We start from the raw sequence: 18806 nt of genomic DNA, 5'->3' as shown, positions 1-18806 counted from the left end.
CACACACACACACACACACACACACACACACACACACACACACACACACACACACACACACACACATACATACAGACACAGAGACACACACACACAGACACAGAGACAGACACATAGACACACACACAGAGACACACACACACAGACACAGACACACAGACACAGAGACACACACACACACACATTCACATTTTTCATACTTTATTTGAATCCACAAATCACATTACAGTCGAGAAGGACTCAAACATTGATATGGACACTTATGGAAACAGACACCATTACCTCGCTAGCTGCTCTGCCTTAGTCCTATGTAAGCCTGCAATACTGAAGGCCACGTACAGTCAGCCTATGTTCATGGCTGACACTCGTAAAATATCATCACTACAAGTTTGAAAAGAGAGAGCCATCCATTTCCAAAATGAGCACCTTCCTCCGGTCTCCCCTCATCACCTTCCTCCGGTCTCCCCCCCAGCACCTTCCTCTGCTCTCCCCTCAGCACCTTCCTCCGGTCTCCCCTCAGCACCTTCCTCCGCTCTCCCCTCAGCACCTTCCTCCAGGCCCCTCAGCACCTTCCTCCGGTCTCCCCTCAGCACCTTCCTCCGGTCTCCCCTCAGCACCTTCCTCCGCTCTCCCCTCAGCACCTTCCTCCAGGCCCCTCAGCACCTTCCTCCGGTCTCCCCCCAGCACCTTCCTCCGGTCTCCCCCCAGCACCTTCCTCCGGTCTCCCCCCAGCACCTTCCTCGGGTCTCCCCCCAGCACCTTCCTCCGGTCTCCCTCCAGCACCTTCCTCCGCTCTCCCCCCAGCACCTTCCTCCGCTCTCCCCCCAGCACCTTCCTCCGCTCTCCCCCCAGCACCTTCCTCCGTTCTCCCCCCAGTACCTTCCTCCAGGCCCCTCAGCACCTTCCTCCGGTCTCCCCCCAGCACCTTCCTCCGCTCTCCCCCCAGCACCTTCCTCCGGTCTCCCCCCAGCACCTTCCTCCGCTCTCCCTCCAGCACCTTCCTCCGTTCTCCCCCCAGCACCTTCCTCCAGGCCCCCTCAGCACCTTCCTCCGGTCTCCCCCCAGCACCTTCCTCCGCTCTCCCCCCAGCACCTTCCTCTGGTCTCCCTCCAGCACCTTCCTCCGCTCTCCCCCCAGCACCTTCCTCCGCTCTCCCCCCAGCACCTTCCTCCGCTCTCCCCCCAGCACCTTCCTCCAGGCCCCTCAGCACCTTCCTCCGCTCTCCCCCCAGCACCTTCCTCCGTTCTCCCCCCAGCACCTTCCTCCAGGCCCCTCAGCACCTTCCTCCGGTCTCCCCCTAGCACCTTCCTCCGCTCTCCCCCCAGCACCTTCCTCCGCTCTCCCCCCAGCACCTTCCTCCGTTCTCCCCAGCACCTTCCTCCAGGCCCCTCAGCACCTTCCTCCGGTCTCCCCCCAGCACCTTCCTCCGGTCTCCCCACAGCACCTTCCTCCGTTCTCCCCCCAGCACCTTCCTCCGACCTCGCCTCAGCACCTTCCTCCGTTCTCCCCCCAGCACCTTCCTCCGACCTCGCCTCAGCACCTTCCTCCGGTCTCCCCCCAGCACCTTCCTCTGGTCTCCCCCCAGCACCTTCCTCCGGTCTCCCCCCAGCACCTTCCTCCGGTCTCCCCCCAGCACCTTCCTCTGGTCTCCCCCCAGCACCTTCCTCCGGTCTCCCCACAGCACCTTCCTCTGGTCTCCCCTCAGCACCTTCCTCTGGTCTCCCCCCAGCACCTTCCTCCGGTCTCCCCCCAGCACCTTCCTCCGCTCTCCCCCCAGCACCTTCCTCCGTTCTCCCCCAGCACCTTCCTCCGTTCTCCCCCCAGCACCTTCCTCCGGTCTCCCCCCAGCACCTTCCTCTGGTCTCCCTCCCCAGCACCTTCCTCCGTTCTCCCCCCAGCACCTTCCTCCGCTCTCCCCCCAGCACCTTCCTCCGCTCTCCCCCCAGCACCTTCCTCCGCTCTCCCCCCAGCACCTTCCTCCGTTCTCCCCCCCAGCACCTTCCTCCAGGCCGCTCAGCACCTTCCTCCGGTCTCCCCCCAGCACCTTCCTCCGTTCTCCCCCCCAGCACCTTCCTCCGTTCTCCCCCCCAGCACCTTCCTCCAGGCCCCTCAGCACCTTCCTCCGGTCTCCCCCCAGCACCTTCCTCCGCTCTCCCCCCAGCACCTTCCTCCGGTCTCCCCCCAGCACCTTCCTCCGCTCTCCCCCCAGCACCTTCCTCCGTTCTCCCCCCAGCACCTTCCTCCAGGCCCCTCAGCACCTTCCTCTGGTCTCCCCCCAGCACCTTCCTCCGTTCTCCCCCCCAGCACCTTCCTCCGACCTCGCCTCAGCACCTTCCTCCGGTCTCCCCCCAGCACCTTCCTCTGGTCTCCCCCCAGCACCTTCCTCCGGTCTCCTCCCAGCACCTTCCTCTGGTCTCCCCCCAGCACCTTCCTCCGGTCTCCCCAAAGCACCTTCCTCTGGTCTCCCCTCAGCACCTTCCTCTGGTCTCCCCCCAGCACCTTCCTCCGGTCTCCCCCCAGCACCTTCCTCCGTTCTCCCCCCAGCACCTTCCTCCGTTCTCCCCCCAGCACCTTCCTCTGGTCTCCCTCCCCAGCACCTTCCTCTGGTCTCCCCCCAGCACCTTCCTCTGGTCTCTCCCCAGCACCTTCCTCCGTTCTCCCCCCAGCACCATCCTCCGGTCTCTCCCCAGCACCTTCCTCCGGTCTCCCCACAGCACGTTCCTCCGGTCTCCCCTCAGCACCTTCCTCCGGTCTCCCCACAACACGTTCCTCTGGTCTCCCCACAGCACCTTCCTCCGGTCTCCCCTCAGCGCCTTCCTCCGGTCTCCCCACAGCACCTTCCTCTGGTCTCCCCTCAGCACCTTCCTCCGCTCTCCCCACAGCACCTTCCTCTGGTCTCCCCACAGCACGTTCCTCTGGTCTCCCCACAGCACCTTCCTCCGGTCTCCCCACAGCACCTTCCTCTGGTCTCCCCACAGCACCTTCCTCCGGTCTCCCCTCAGCACCTTCCTCCGCTCCCCCCCAGCACCTTCCTCCGGTCTCCCCCCAGCACCTTCCTCGGGTCTCCCCCCAGCACCTTCCTCCGGTCTCCCTCCAGCACCTTCCTCCGCTCTCCCCCAGCACCTTCCTCTGCTCTCCCCCCAGCACCTTCCTCCGCTCTCCCCCCAGCACCTTCCTCCGTTCTCCCCCCAGCACCTTCCTCCGCTCTCCCCCAGCACCTTCCTCCGCTCTCCCCTCAGCACCTTCCTCCGGTCTCCCCCCCAGCACCTTCCTCCGGTCTCCCCCCAGCACCTTCCTCCGCTCTCCCCCCAGCACCTTCCTCCGCTCTCCCCCCAGCACCTTCCTCCGCTCTCCCCCCAGCACCTTCCTCCGTTCTCCCCCCAGCACCTTCCTGCAGGCCCCTCAGCACCTTCCTCCGGTCTCCCCCCAGCACCTTCCTCCGGTCTCCCCCCAGCACCTTCCTCCGTTCTCCTCCCAGCACCTTCCTCCGACCTCGCCTCAGCACCTTCCTCCGGTCTCCCCCCAGCACCTTCCTCCGACCTCGCCTCAGCACCTTCCTCCGGTCTCCCCCCAGCACCTTCCTCTGGTCTCCCCCCAGCACCTTCCTCCGGTCTCCCCCCAGCACCTTCCTCTGGTCTCCCCCCAGCACCTTCCTCCGGTCTCCCCACAGCACCTTCCTCTGGTCTCCCCCCAGCACCTTCCTCCGTTCTCCCCCCAGCACCTTCCTCCGGTCTCCCCCCAGCACCTTCCTCTGGTCTCCCCCCAGCACCTTCCTCCGGTCTCCTCCCAGCACCTTCCTCTGGTCTCCCCCCAGCACCTTCCTCCGGTCTCCCCACAGCACCTTCCTCTGGTCTCCCCTCAGCACCTTCCTCTGGTCTCCCCCCAGCACCTTCCTCCGGTCTCCCCCCAGCACCTTCCTCCGTTCTCCCCCCAGCACCTTCCTCCGTTCTCCCCCCAGCACCTTCCTCCGGTCTCCCCCCAGCACCTTCCTCTGGTCTCCCTCCCCAGCACCTTCCTCTGGTCTCCCTCCCCAGCACCTTCCTCTGGTCTCCCCCCAGCACCTTCCTCCGTTCTCCCCCCAGCACCATCCTCCGGTCTCTCCCCAGCACCTTCCTCCGGTCTCCCCACAGCACGTTCCTCCGGTCTCCCCCCAGCACCTTCCTCCGGTCTCCCCCCAGCACCTTCCTCCGCTCTCCCCCCAGCACCTTCCTCCGTTCTCCCCCAGCACCTTCCTCCGTTCTCCCCCCAGCACCTTCCTCCGGTCTCCCCCCAGCACCTTCCTCTGGTCTCCCTCCCCAGCACCTTCCTCCGTTCTCCCCCCAGCACCTTCCTCCGCTCTCCCCCCCAGCACCTTCCTCCGCTCTCCCCCCAGCACCTTCCTCCGCTCTCCCCCCAGCACCTTCCTCCGTTCTCCCCCCAGCACCTTCCTCCAGGCCGCTCAGCACCTTCCTCCGCTCTCCCCCCAGCACCTTCCTCCGTTCTCCCCCCCAGCACCTTCCTCCAGGCCCCTCAGCACCTTCCTCCGGTCTCCCCCCAGCACCTTCCTCCGCTCTCCCCCCAGCACCTTCCTCCGTTCTCCCCCCAGCACCTTCCTGCAGGCCCCTCAGCACCTTCCTCCGGTCTCCCCCCAGCACCTTCCTCCGGTCTCCCCCCAGCACCTTCCTCCGTTCTCCTCCCAGCACCTTCCTCCGACCTCGCCTCAGCACCTTCCTCCGGTCTCCCCCCAGCACCTTCCTCCGACCTCGCCTCAGCACCTTCCTCCGGTCTCCCCCCAGCACCTTCCTCTGGTCTCCCCCCCAGCACCTTCCTCCGGTCTCCCCCCAGCACCTTCCTCTGGTCTCCCCCCAGCACCTTCCTCCGGTCTCCCCACAGCACCTTCCTCTGGTCTCCCCCCAGCACCTTCCTCCGTTCTCCCCCCAGCACCTTCCTCCGACCTCGCCTCAGCACCTTCCTCCGTTCTCCCCCCAGCACCTTCCTCCGTTCTCCCCCCAGCACCTTCCTCCGGTCTCCCCCTGGCACCTTCCTCTGGTCTCCCTCCCCAGCACCTTCCTCTGGTCTCCCCTCAGCGCCTTCCTCCGGTCTCCCCACAGCACCTTCCTCTGGTCTCCCCTCAGCACCTTCCTCCGCTCTCCCCACAGCACCTTCCTCCGGTCTCCCCACAGCACCTTCCTCTGGTCTCCCCACAGCACGTTCCTCTGGTCTCCCCACAGCACCTTCCTCCGGTCTCCCCTCAGCGCCTTCCTCCGGTCTCCCCACAGCACCTTCCTCTGGTCTCCCCTCAGCACCTTCCTCCGGTCTCCCCCCAGCACCTTCCTCCGTTCTCCCCCCAGCACCTTCCTCCGACCTCGCCTCAGCACCTTCCTCCGTTCTCCCCCCAGCACCTTCCTCCGACCTCGCCTCAGCACCTTCCTCCGGTCTCCCCCCAGCACCTTCCTCTGGTCTCCCCCCAGCACCTTCCTCCGGTCTCCTCCCAGCACCTTCCTCTGGTCTCCCCCCAGCACCTTCCTCCGGTCTCCCCACAGCACCTTCCTCTGGTCTCCCCTCAGCACCTTCCTCTGGTCTCCCCCCAGCACCTTCCTCCGGTCTCCCCCCAGCACCTTCCTCCGTTCTCCCCCCAGCACCTTCCTCCGTTCTCCCCCCAGCACCTTCCTCCGGTCTCCCCCCAGCACCTTCCTCTGGTCTCCCTCCCCAGCACCTTCCTCTGGTCTCCCCCCAGCACCTTCCTCTGGTCTCTCCCCAGCACCTTCCTCCGTTCTCCCCCCAGCACCATCCTCCGGTCTCTCCCCAGCACCTTCCTCCGGTCTCCCCACAGCACGTTCCTCCGGTCTCCCCTCAGCACCTTCCTCCGGTCTCCCCACAACACGTTCCTCTGGTCTCCCCACAGCGCCTTCCTCCGGTCTCCCCTCAGCGCCTTCCTCCGGTCTCCCCACAGCACCTTCCTCTGGTCTCCCCTCAGCACCTTCCTCCGCTCTCCCCACAGCACCTTCCTCTGGTCTCCCCACAGCACGTTCCTCTGGTCTCCCCACAGCACCTTCCTCCGGTCTCCCCACAGCACCTTCCTCTGGTCTCCCCACAGCACCTTCCTCCGGTCTCCCCTCAGCACCTTCCTCCGCTCCCCCCCAGCACCTTCCTCCGGTCTCCCCCCAGCACCTTCCTCGGGTTTCCCCCCAGCACCTTCCTCCGGTCTCCCTCCAGCACCTTCCTCCGCTCTCCCCCCAGCACCTTCCTCTGCTCTCCCCCAGCACCTTCCTCCGCTCTCCCCCCAGCACCTTCCTCCGTTCTCCCCCCAGCACCTTCCTCCGCTCTCCCCCCATCACCTTCCTCCGCTCTCCCCCCAGCACCTTCCTCCGGTCTCCCCCCAGCACCTTCCTCCGGTCTCCCCCCAGCACCTTCCTCCGCTCTCCCCCCAGCACCTTCCTCCGCTCTCCCCCCAGCACCTTCCTCCGTTCTCCCCCCAGCACCTTCCTCCAGGCCCCTCAGCACCTTCCTCCGGTCTCCCCCCAGCACCTTCCTCCGGTCTCCCCCCAGCACCTTCCTCCGTTCTCCTCCCAGCACCTTCCTCCGACCTCGCCTCAGCACCTTCCTCCGGTCTCCCCCCAGCACCTTCCTCCGACCTCGCCTCAGCACCTTCCTCCGGTCTCCCCCCAGCACCTTCCTCTGGTCTCCCCCCAGCACCTTCCTCCGGTCTCCCCCCAGCACCTTCCTCTGGTCTCCCCCCAGCACCTTCCTCCGGTCTCCCCACAGCACCTTCCTCCGTTCTCCCCCCAGCACCTTCCTCCGTTCTCCCCCCAGCACCTTCCTCCGACCTCGCCTCAGCACCTTCCTCCGTTCTCCCCCCAGCACCTTCCTCCGTTCTCCCCCCAGCACCTTCCTCCGGTCTCCCCCTGGCACCTTCCTCTGGTCTCCCTCCCCAGCACCTTCCTCTGGTCTCCCCCCAGCACCTTCCTCTGGTCTCTCCCCAGCACCTTCCTCCGTTCTCCCCCCAGCACCATCCTCCGGTCTCTCCCCAGCACCTTCCTCCGGTCTCCCCACAGCACGTTCCTCCGGTCTCCCCTCAGCACCTTCCTCCGGTCTCCCCACAGCACGTTCCTCTGGTCTCCCCACAGCACCTTCCTCCGGTCTCCCCTCAGCGCCTTCCTCCGGTCTCCCCACAGCACCTTCCTCTGGTCTCCCCTCAGCACCTTCCTCCGCTCTCCCCACAGCACCTTCCTCTGGTCTCCCCACAGCACCTTCCTCCGGTCTCCCCACAGCACCTTCCTCTGGTCTCCCCACAGCACGTTCCTCTGGTCTCCCCACAGCACCTTCCTCCGGTCTCCCCTCAGCGCCTTCCTCCGGTCTCCCCACAGCACCTTCCTCTGGTCTCCCCTCAGCACCTTCCTCCGCTCTCCCCACAGCACCTTCCTCTGGTCTCCCCACAGCACGTTCCTCTGGTCTCCCCACAGCACCTTCCTCCGGTCTCCCCACAGCACCTTCCTCTGGTCTCCCCACAGCACGTTGCTCTGGTCTCCCCCTGGCACCTTCCTCCGACCTCACCTCAGCACCTTCCTTCTGTCTCCCCCCAGCACCTTCCTCCGACCTCGTCTCAGCATCTTCCTCCGACCTCGCCTCAGCACCTTCCTCCGACCTCGCCCCAGCACCTTTCCCTCCCCCCACAATAACAATATCGGTCATGTTCGGAATACAATAAAACACATCATCATCAACATTACACCAGCCTCCTCTGACAAGAGAATACTTAAGCAATAAGGCCCGAGGGGGTGTGGTATATGGCCAATATACCACGGCTAAGGGCTGTTCTTACGAACGACGCAACGTGTATCCCTGGATACAGCCCTTAGCCGTGGTATATTGGCCATATACCACAAGCCCCCGAGGTGCCTTATTGCGATTATAAACTGGTTACCAAAGTAATTAGAGCTGTACAAATAAAGGTTTTGTCACACGCGTGATATACGGTCTGATATACCACAGCTTTCAGCCAATCAGCATTCAGGGCTCGAACCACCTAGCAGTTTATTGGTGTTACTGCCTGTCTTATTAACATATCTTTATTGTATTAACGACGGCATTACAACACACACACACACACACACACACACAGGATATATAGATTTTTTTTTTACAAATCCCCCCGTAATGGTCCTAAAGGAGGAGAGAAAGAGTGGTACTGTAACCACATCCATGTGTCAAGAGTTGAGTGAAAAACACATGACACAAAAAGCCATTAGTGTCTTCCAGAGAGAGAGAGACAATGCCCAGAACTCCTCCCTCCTCCTCTCCATCCTCTCCTCCCTCGCTCCAGGATACCGGGAAGGTGCTGTTATGCCCAGATCTCCTCCCTCCCTCCTCTCTGTCCTCTCCTCCCTCCTCATCTCCGTCCTCTCCTCCCTCGCTCCAGGATACCAGGAAGGTGCTGTTATGTTCTAAAAGTGGTCTTTATGAGACAGGTGAAAGGTCGGACGATTAGCCCAGGGGTCGGACTCTACTCCCCTGCATTATTTTGTTGCTTTGTGTAAAAAAAAAAGGACTTGAAATAACGATTCAAAATAACGACATGAAATAAACGTAAAATTTGAGTTTATTTGGGAGTGAGCTGGTTTCCACAATGGATCTTAGAGGAACTTGTCTTAACTACCTGTCCAATTATGATTTACAGTTCAATCGGAGAGTATTCAGACCCCTTGACTTTTTCCACATTTTGTTAATTTACAGCCTTATTCTAAAATTATTATTTATTTATTATTATTTATTCCCCCATCACACTACACACAATACCCCATAACGACAAAGTGAAAATATTTAGAACAGAAATACCTTATTTACAGACCCTTTGCTCTGAGACTCAGGTGCATCCTGTTTCCATCGATGAGATGTTTTTAGTCCACCAGAGGTCAATTCAATTGATTGGACATGATTTGGAAAGGCACACATCGGTCTATATAAGGTCCCACAGTTGACAGTGGATGTCAGAGCAGAAACCAAGCCATGAGGTCAAAGGAATTGTCCGTAGAGCTCCGAGGATTGTGTCGAGGCACAGATCTGGGGGAAGGGTACCAAAACAATTCTGCAGCTTTGAAGGTCCCCAAGAACACAGTGGCCTCAATCATTCTTAAATGGAAGAAAATTTGGAACCACCAAGACTCTTCCTCGAGCCAGAATGGCCTTGACCATTGTGTATTTATTCTTCGTGTTACTACTATTTTTTTTCCTAAAGCATTTCACTGTTAGTTTATGAAACATGACAATACATATGTGATTTGATTTGAAAGAGCAGCCGTTATGTTCTACTGTCACAGGGTGTGTTTGTCGTATCCTGACTGTGTTTGTTTGTTCGTGTGTGTTAGCGGTTTGCTTCAGTGTTGTGTTTACCATGAAAATGACTACTGATGATGCACCAGTAACATTAATACAATAACTCACCAGTGGCCTCATTTATAAACCTTACGTATGTACAAAATATACCCCAAAACATGTTTGCACCAATATTCCTTCAGAAGCATTTATAGGTAGCCTAGTGGTTAGAGTGTTTGGGCGGCAGGTAGCCTAGTGGTTAGAGTGTAGGGGCGGCAGGTAGCCTAGTGGTTAGAGTGTAGGAGCGGCAGGTAGCCTAGTGGTTAGAGTGTAGGGGCGGCAGGTAGTCTAGTGGTTAGAGTGTAGGGGCGGCAGGTAGCCTAGTGGTTAGAGTGTAGGGGCGGCAGGTAGCCTAGTGGTTAGAGTGTAGAGGCGGCAGGGTAGCCTAGTGGTTAGAGTGTAGGGGCGGCAGGTAGTCTAGTGGTTAGAGTGTTTGGGCGGCAGGTAGCCTAGTGGTTAGAGTGTAGGGGCGGCAGGTAGCCTAGTGGTTAGAGTGTAGGAGCGGCAGGTAGCCTAGTGGTTAGAGTGTAGGGGCGGCAGGTAGTCTAGTGGTTAGAGTGTAGGGGCGGCAGGTAGCCTAGTGGTTAGAGTGTAGGAGCGGCAGGTAGCCTAGTGGTTAGAGTGTAGGGGCGGCAGGTAGTCTAGTGGTTAGAGTGTAGGGGCGGCAGGTAGCCTAGTGGTTAGAGTGTAGGGGCGGCAGGTAGCCTAGTGGTTAGAGTGTAGGGGCGGCAGGTAGTCTAGTGGTTAGAGTGTAGGGGCGGCAGGTAGTCTAGTGGTTAGAGTGTAGGGACGGCAGGTAGCCTAGTGGTTAGAGTGTAGGGGCGGCAGGTAGCCTAGTGGTTAGAGTGTAGGAGCGGCAGGTAGCCTAGTGGTTAGAGTGTAGGGGCGGCAGGTAGTCTAGTGGTTAGAGTGTAGGGACGGCAGATAGCCTAGTGGTTAGAGTGTAGGGGCGGCAGGTAGCCTAGTGGTTAGAGTGTAGGAGCGGCAGGTAGCCTAGTGGTTAGAGTGTAGGGGCGGCAGGTAGTCTAGTGGTTAGAGTGTAGGGGCGGCAGGTAGCCTAGTGGTTAGAGTGTAGGGGTGGCAGGTAGTCTAGTGGTTAGAGTGTAGGGGCGGCAGGTAGCCTAGTGGTTAGAGTGTATGGGTGGCAGGTAGTCTAGTGGTTAGAGTGTAGGGGCGGCAGATAGCCTAGTGGTTAGAGTGTAGGGGCGGCAGGTAGTCTAGTGGTTAGAGTGTAGGGGCGGCAGGTAGTCTAGTGGTTATATTGTAGGGGCGGCAGGTAGTCTAGTGGTTAGAGTGTAGGGGCGGCAGGTAGTCTAGTGGTTAGAGTGTAGGGGCGGCAGGTAGTCTAGTGGTTAGAGTGCAGGGGCGGCAGGTAGTCTAGTGGTTAGAGTGTAGGGGCGGCAGGTAGTCTAGTGGTTAGAGTGTAGGGGCGGCAGGTAGTCTAGTGGTTAGAGTGCAGGGGCGGCAGGTAGTCTAGTGGTTAGAGTGGTTAGAGTGTTGGACTAGTAACCAAAAGGTTGCAAGATAAAATCCCAGAACTTACAGGGTGAAAATCTGTCGTTCTGCCCCTGAACAAGGCCCACTGTTCATAGGCTGTCATTGAAAATAAGAATTTGTTCTAAACTGACTTAAAGAAAAGATAAATAAATACAGTTCATTTGGAAAGAATTCAGACCCCTTGAATTTTTCCACATTTTGTTAAGTTACAAATTCTTATCATCAATCTATACATAATACACCATAATTTTTGGGGGGACTTGGGGATTTTCTCCCATTCTTCTCTGCAGATCCTCTCAAGCTCTGTCAGGTTGGATGGGGAGCGTTGCTGCACAGCTATTTTCAGGTATCTCCAGAGATGTTCGATCGGTTTCAAGTCTGGGCTCTGGCTGGGCCACTCAAGTATATTCAGAGACTTGTCCCGAAGCCACTCCTGTGTTGTCTTCGCTGTGTGCTTAGGGTTGTTGTCCTGTTGGAAGGGGAATCTTCGCCCCCAGTCTGAGGTCCTGAGTGCTCTGGAGCAGGTTTTCATCAAGGATTTCTCTGTATTTTGCTCCGTTCATCTTTCCCTTAATCCTGACTAGTCTCCCAGTCCCTGCCGCTGAAAAACAAACCTACAGCATGATGCTACCACCACCTCGCTTCACCGTGGGGCCAATGAGTTCAATCTTGGTTTCATCAGACCAGAGAATCTTGTTTCTCATGGTCTGAGAGTCTTTAGGTGCCTTTTGGCAAAATCCAAGCTGACTGTCATGTGCCTTTTACTGAGGAGTGGCTGTCACGGATTACTGAGGAGTGGCTGTCACGGATTCCCCCAGTACTGCTGCTCATTCCGTTCACCAGCTCAGGGGTCTACGTCACCGGCCTTCTAGGTGTCACTGAACTGGATCATTACCACCAACCCAGGGCTGTCTTGACTCATTACGCACACCTGGTTCCCATCCCCTTGATTAATATGTGTATATATGTGCCCTCTGTTCCCCGTTGTCCTTGTTGATTATTGTCCCATGTCTGTTGGTCTTGTGAGTACCTGTGCTCTGTTGTATCGGCTTTAGTGCACTTGTTATTACGGGTCTCTTCCCAGGTATTATTTCGAGGTTTACACCTTGCTCTTTTGTTTGGGTTACATCCCTGAGTTATAAAAATATACGTGTTTGTTTTGGGATTCGTCCATGTCGTTTTCATGACATACTTTATTTTGGGTGGAGAAATAAAAAAAACTATTATGTATTCCTGTGCCTGTCTCCTACCATTATACAGTGAGACAGTGGCTTCCATAGGGCCACTCTACCGTAAAGGCCTGATTGGTGGAGTGCTGCAGAGAATGTTGTCCATCTGGAAGGTTCTCCCATCTCCACAGAGGAACTCTGGAGCTCTGTCAGAGTGACTATCAGGTTCTTGGTCACCTCCCTGACCAAGGCCCTACACTCCTGATTGCTCAGTTTGGCCGGGCGGCCAACTCTAGGAAGAGTCTTGGTGCTTCCGAACTTCTTCCGTTTAAGAATGATGGAGGCCAATGTGTTCTTGGAGACCTTCAGTGTAGCATACTTTTTTTTGAACCCTTTTCCAGATCTGTGCCTCAACACAAACCTGTCTCTGAGCTTGGTTTTTGGCTTGGTTTTTGCTCTGTAGGACCTTATATAGACCTACCAGAGTAGTTACAAACAGCAGAGGAATGAAATCATCAACATGTATTGACCATCGTCTTCACTAATGCTGCAGAAATTAGCTTGAAAGCAGTATCCAGATCCATCGGATGTATTGATCACAATATAGTAGCCATATCTAGGAAAACCAAAGTTCCAAAGGCTGGGCCTAATATTGTGTAAAAGAGGTCATACAATAAGTTTTGTAGTGATTCCTATGTCGTTGATGTAAAGAATATTTTTTGGGTCAGACACTGCACTTCACACATTTATGAAAAAGCTTATCCCAGTTCCTAACAAGCATGCACCCATTAAGAAAATGATTGCAAAAACTGTTAAATCCCCATGGATTGATGAGGAATTGAACAATTGTATAGTTGAGAGGGATGAGGCAAAAGGAATGGCAAATAAGTCTGGCTGCACAACCGATTGGCAAATGTACGGCAAATTGAGAAATCATGTGACGAAACTAAATTTAAAAAATAAGAAACTATACTATGAAACAAAGATAAATTATATGACGAATGATAGTAAAACACTTTGGAGCATTTTACATTACCTTTTTGTAAAAAGGCAAACTCAGTTCCATCATTCATTGAATCAGATGGCTCATTCATAAAAAAAAACGACTGATATTGCTAACTACTTTAATGATTTTTTCATTGGCAAGATAAGCAAACTTAGGGATGACATGCCAGCAACAAACGCTGACATCCAAGTATATCAGACCAAATTGTGAAAGACAAGAATTTTAATTTTAAATTCTGTAAAGTGAGTGTGGAAGAGGTGAAAAAAACAATTGTCTATCAACAATGACAATCCACCGGGGTCTGATAACTTGGATGGAAAATTACTGAGGATAATAATGGACGATATTGCCACTCCTATTTGTCAGATCTTCAATTTAAGCCTACTAGAAAGTGTGTGCCCTCAGGCCTGGAGGGAAGCAAAAGTAATCACGCTACCTAAGAATAGTAAAGCCCCATTTACTGGCTCATATAGCTGACCAATCAGCCTCATACCAACCATTAGTAAAGTTTAGCAAAAAATTGTGTTTGACCAGATACTATTTTGCAGTGAACAAATTGATCTGTGCCTCGACACTTCATATAGTGAAGGATATTCAACAAGCACAGCACTTAAACAAATGACTGATGATTGGCTGAGAGAAATTGGCTGAGAGAAATTATAAACATTATCGATCATAGTCTGCTGCTGGAAAAACGTATGTGTTACACCCCCTGCAATATATTGTGGATAAAGAGTTACAGAGGGTGTTCTTTAATGGAAGCCTCTCCAACATAATCCAGGTAGAATCAGGAATTCCCCAGGGCAGCTGTCTAGGCCCCTTACTTTTTTCAATATTTACTAACGACATGCCACAGGCTTTGGGGCATGTCGTTAGTGCCGATGACTCAACACTATACACGTCAGCTACTACAGCAACTGAAATGACTGCAACCATTAACAAAAAGCTGCAGTTATTTTCAGAATAGGCGGCAAGGAATAAACTAGTCCTAAATATGATAAGAACTAAAAGCATTGTATTTGGGACAAATCATTCACTAAACCCTAAACCTAAACTAAATGTAGAAATTGAGCAAGTCGAAGTGACTAAACTGCTTGGAGCAACCCTGGATTTTAAACTTTCATGGTCAAAACATGTTGATACAACAGTAGCTAAGATGGGGAGAAGTCTGTCCATAATAAAGCGTTGCTCTGCATTCTTAACAGCACTATCAACAAGGCAGGTCCTACAGGCCCTAGTTTTGTCGCACCTGGACTACTGTTCAGTCATATGGTCAAAGCTGCAACATACTGCAACATACTGAAAATACCCTCAATATACTGTACATATTTTGTTTGCTTGTATAACTACACTGCCTTTGTGAATTAGACACATTAACAGTTTTCAGCTAATTCAACCATGTACAGCTTTTAGGAGAATATAATGCAACTGAACTGTGCTAAACTACTAATAACTGCAATTATGTAGCTATTTATGACTAATGATCCAAATGGAATAATAAACAGCTTAATGAAGAACACTTCAACTGAACTGTTCTAATGACTAGAAACAGGAACGTTCTTCTTGAATTGAAACCCTCCTCTGAGAACTCACTCTCAGTGACTTGGCTGGGTTTGGTGAAATAATTATGGTGTTGATCCAGACGCTTGGCTGGGTTTGGTGAAATAATTATGGTGTTGATCCAGACGCTTGGCTGGGTTTGGTGAAATAATTATGGTGTTGATCCAGACGCTTGGCTGGGTTTGGTGAAATAATTATGGTGTTGATCCAGACGCTTGGCTGGGTTTGGTGAAATAAATATGTAGCTGGAGCACGTAGAACTGAACTGGGGTCGCGTCCAAATGCCACCCTATTCCCTATTTTAGTGAACTACTTTTAACTAGGGTCCGTAGGGCTCTGGTCAGAAGTAGTGCACTATATAGGGAATCGGGTACAATTTGGGACATATCCACTGTCTGAAACAGAAACAGGAGGGATTTTTTGGCAGCCATCTTCCAGTGTTCCAGTGGTGTCTTTTTCGCCTTCCCTGAAATGAGCGATTACAGTTTCACAGTGCCGTGGCATATGTCCCTTCGAGGCGTTACACTCGTTAAACTTAATGATCTGTTTTTAACCTGTTTTTGAACAGAATTTTACTCTTTCTTATTGGCCGAAGGAAACACAACACAGTCGCCTGGTCCAAGGGCATGAGTGTGAGAAAGAGAGAGAGAGGTAGGTCAGGTGTATGTCTGGTGGGTGTTGGCGAACAAGTGTGTTGGGTGTGGGCCCATGCTGTCACCAATCCCTCATTGGCAGCACTGTCACCTTGTAGCCCCTATCTCTCTGCATCTTCATGTACAGTACACAGACAAGCAGGCTCCTTGTCCCAGTTATGTGTCCACCTTTATGAAGTAATGGCAAGGATTGGTCATAAACTCTAGAATAATATGATTAAAGCATTCTTTGACCATTAGTCCATAATTTGCATAATCTTTGACAGGCTTGTTTTGATGGTCAGTACTGTCATCGTGTTAAAAACCATCCTTCCTTGCCTTCAAGTCTACGTAAGATTCTTGACAAATATCAGATTCTTCTTGTCTCTTAACACTCAATGGTCCCCTCCCAAGATGGATCATATTCTTTAGAAACCCATAGTGATGCATAGCTGCTCTAATACAGGGACACCCGAGGGCCCTCACCCCACCATCCAGGAACCTCCCTCAACCTGCTCTGTCCGTCCCTCTGTAGAGATGGATTGAGACCGACACACACAACACACCCCCAGTCAGACCGCTATGCTAGCTGTGGTTTCAAGCTCTGAGCCCACATCCAGGATATGTCCCAAATGGCACCATATTCCCCTATAAAGTGCACTACTTTTCACCAGATCCCTATAGGTCCTGGTCAAAGGGAATAGAATGCCATTTGGAATTCTGCCTACATCCAGACAGAACCCTATAGGTCCTGGTCAAAGGGAATAGAATGCCATTTGGAATTCTGCCTACATCCAGACAGAACCCTATAGGTCCTGGTCAAAGGGAATAGAATGCCATTTGGAATTCAGCCTACATCCAGACAGAACCTTCATAAAGTTCACTTCTCAAATCCAGAGTTATTATTATCCTTCCACAATAGATGGCTCTGGAGGGCTGGGGAGAAGTCGCTCCCCCTTCGCTATTACTCAACAGCGTCTCAGATATCATTAGAAAAGCAAAACGCCACGGGACTGCCGATCAATGGATTTCTCTACAGCAGCATTAGTACATGTTGTGTATGATCAGTTTACCGAGCAAAAAAAAACTCAAGCAAGCTTGCTGTCGCTAGCTGTCTCGTCCCCTACGCACCCCCCCCCCCCCCTCCCACCCCTCCGCCTCGCTTCATCCCTTACTGGAAACAATTGATGCAATTGTTGCAGTGAAATTAATCCTCCAAATTCATTAGCTGAATCAGATATTCAATCGACGCTACCCCAAAATAATGATGTGGATGCTAATGAATGACAAACAACTTTCAGCAGCAGAATAAGCTCAGACAGACACAGTCCAGGACACAGTCTCTTTCCCAAATGGTACTTCCTCTACTTCCTCTACCAAATACTGGCCTACTCTACCAATCTACTGGCCTACTCTACCATCTACTGGCCTACTCTACCATCTACTGGCCTACTCTACCATCTACGGGCCTACTCTACCAACTACTGCCTACTCTACCACCTACTGCCTACTCTACCATATACTGGCCTACTCTACTACTGGCCTACTACTGGCCTATTCTACCTACTGGTCTACTCTACCTCATACTGGCCAACTCTACCACCTACCGTCCTACTCTACTATCTACTGGCCTACTCTACTGTCTACTGGCCTACTCTACCATCTACTGGTCTACTCTACCACCTACTGGCCTACTCTACAATCTACTGGTCTACTCTATTATCTACTGGCCTACTCTACCATCTACTGGCCTACTCTACTATCTACTGGCCTACTCTACCATCTACTGCCCTATTCTACCTACTGTTCTACTCTACCTCATACTGGCCTACTCTACCACCTACTGGCCTACTCTACTATCTACTGGCCTACTCTACTGTCTACTGGCCTACTCTACCAACTACTGGCCTACTCTACCACCTACTGGCCTACTCTACAATCTACTGGCCTACTCTATTATCTACTCTACCATATTCTGGCCTATTCTACCTAATGGTCTAACTCTACCACCTACTGGCCTACTCTACCACCTACTGGCCTACTCTACATCCTACTGGCCTACTCTACCACCTACTGGCCTACTCTACATCCTACTAGCCTACTCTACCAAAACTGGCCTACTATACATCCTACTGGCCTACTCTACCCAAACTGGCCTACTCTACACCCTACTGGCCTACTCTACCCAAACTGGCCTACTCTACATCCTACTGACCTTCTCTACCACCGTCTTTCATTTCAGAGCATTTGGTTGGTCTCCCGATTGCAAAATAGTTTCCAAGCTCTGTATTCTAAAATTATCCACGGAAGGATGTGGAAAATATTTAATTCCTTTCTCTGACTCTCTAAACAAGATCGACATGTTTGGGACTCATGTGTCACTAGGAGAAAGTATTCTCCAAACATGATCGACATGGTGAAATACGAGCCTCCCCCACGAGTTCGTCCCATCTGGCACCCTATTTCCAACACAGTGCACTACATTTGACCAAAGTCCAACGGGCCCTGGTCAAAAGCAGTACACTATGTAGGGGGATAGGATCCATTTGGGACAAGCTCACAGCTAAATATGATCGAGAGAGTAGATTGCCAAACAATCAAACAAACACACAGCTCTATACTGTAGAGAGAGAGAAAGAGAGAGAGAGACAAACACAACTCTATAGTGTAGTGAGAGAGGGAGAGAGAGAGAGAAACACAACTCTATAGTGTAGTGAGAGAGAGAGATACAAACACAACTCTATAGTGAGGTGAGAGAGAGAGAGAGAGAGAGAGAGAGAGACACAACTCTATAGTGTAGTGAGAGAGAGAGAGACAAACACAACTCTATACTGTAGTGAGAGAGAGAGATACAAACACAACTCTATAGTGAGGTGAGAGAGAGAGACAAACACAACTCTATAGTGTGGTGAGAGAGAGAGACAAACACAACTCTATAGTGTGGTGAGAGAGAGAGAGACAACACAACTCTATACTGTAGAGAGAGAGAGGGAGACAAACACAAATCTATACTGTAGAGAGAGAGAGAGAGAAAGCGAGCGCAAGAGAGAGACAAACACAACTCTATACTGTAGAGAGAGAGAGAGAGAGAGAGAGAGAGAGAGAAAGAGAGAGAGAAAGAGAGAGAGACAAACACAACTCTATACTGTAGAGAGAAAGAGAGAGAGACAAACACAACTCTATATTGTAGAGAGAGAGATAGAGAGAGAGAGAGAGAGAGAGAGAGAGAGACAAACACAACTCTATACTGTAGAGAGAGAGAGAGAGACAAACACAACTCTATACTGTAGAGAGAGAGAGAGAGAGAGAGAGAGAGAGAGAGAGAAACACAACTCTATACTGTAGAGAGAGAGGGAGACAAACACAACTCTATACTGTAGAGAGAGAGAGAGACAAACACAACTCTATACTGTAGAGAGAGAGAGGGAGACAAACACAACTCTATACTGTAGAGAGAGAGAGAGAGAGAGAGAGAGAGAGACAAACACAACTCTATACTGTAGAGAGAGAGAGAGAGAGATACAAACACAACTCTATAGTGTGGTGAGAGAGAGAGAGACAAACACAACTCTATAGTGTAGTGAGAGAGAG

The 18806-nt window shown here is 53.3% G+C and overlaps 1 protein-coding gene across 1 annotated transcript; it reads left to right on the top strand.

Annotated features, from left to right (window-relative positions):
• The first annotated feature begins 354 nt into the window (after positions 1-354).
• LOC116376682 (extensin-like) lies at positions 355-8427 on the top strand. The gene is made up of 22 exons (XM_031838022.1): positions 355-367; positions 521-696; positions 853-910; positions 1186-1289; positions 1350-1405; positions 1466-1573; positions 2305-2364; positions 2643-2894; positions 3479-3586; positions 4059-4118; positions 4421-4525; positions 4680-4787; positions 5043-5246; positions 5331-5438; positions 5741-5992; positions 6291-6350; positions 6553-6660; positions 6963-7214; positions 7299-7406; positions 7491-7666; positions 8303-8314; positions 8399-8427. The coding sequence occupies exons 1-22, from the start codon at positions 355-357 to the stop codon at positions 8425-8427; spliced, it is 2517 nt and encodes an 838-aa protein (XP_031693882.1).
• The last annotated feature ends 10379 nt before the right edge of the window (positions 8428-18806 follow it).

This window comes from Oncorhynchus kisutch, linkage group LG13, assembly GCF_002021735.2.
Source record: "Oncorhynchus kisutch isolate 150728-3 linkage group LG13, Okis_V2, whole genome shotgun sequence".
In the NCBI taxonomy this organism is placed as follows: domain Eukaryota; kingdom Metazoa; phylum Chordata; class Actinopteri; order Salmoniformes; family Salmonidae; genus Oncorhynchus; species Oncorhynchus kisutch.
Note: the sequence above shows the minus strand (reverse complement) of the source record. Positions and strands in the feature narration are given on the sequence as shown.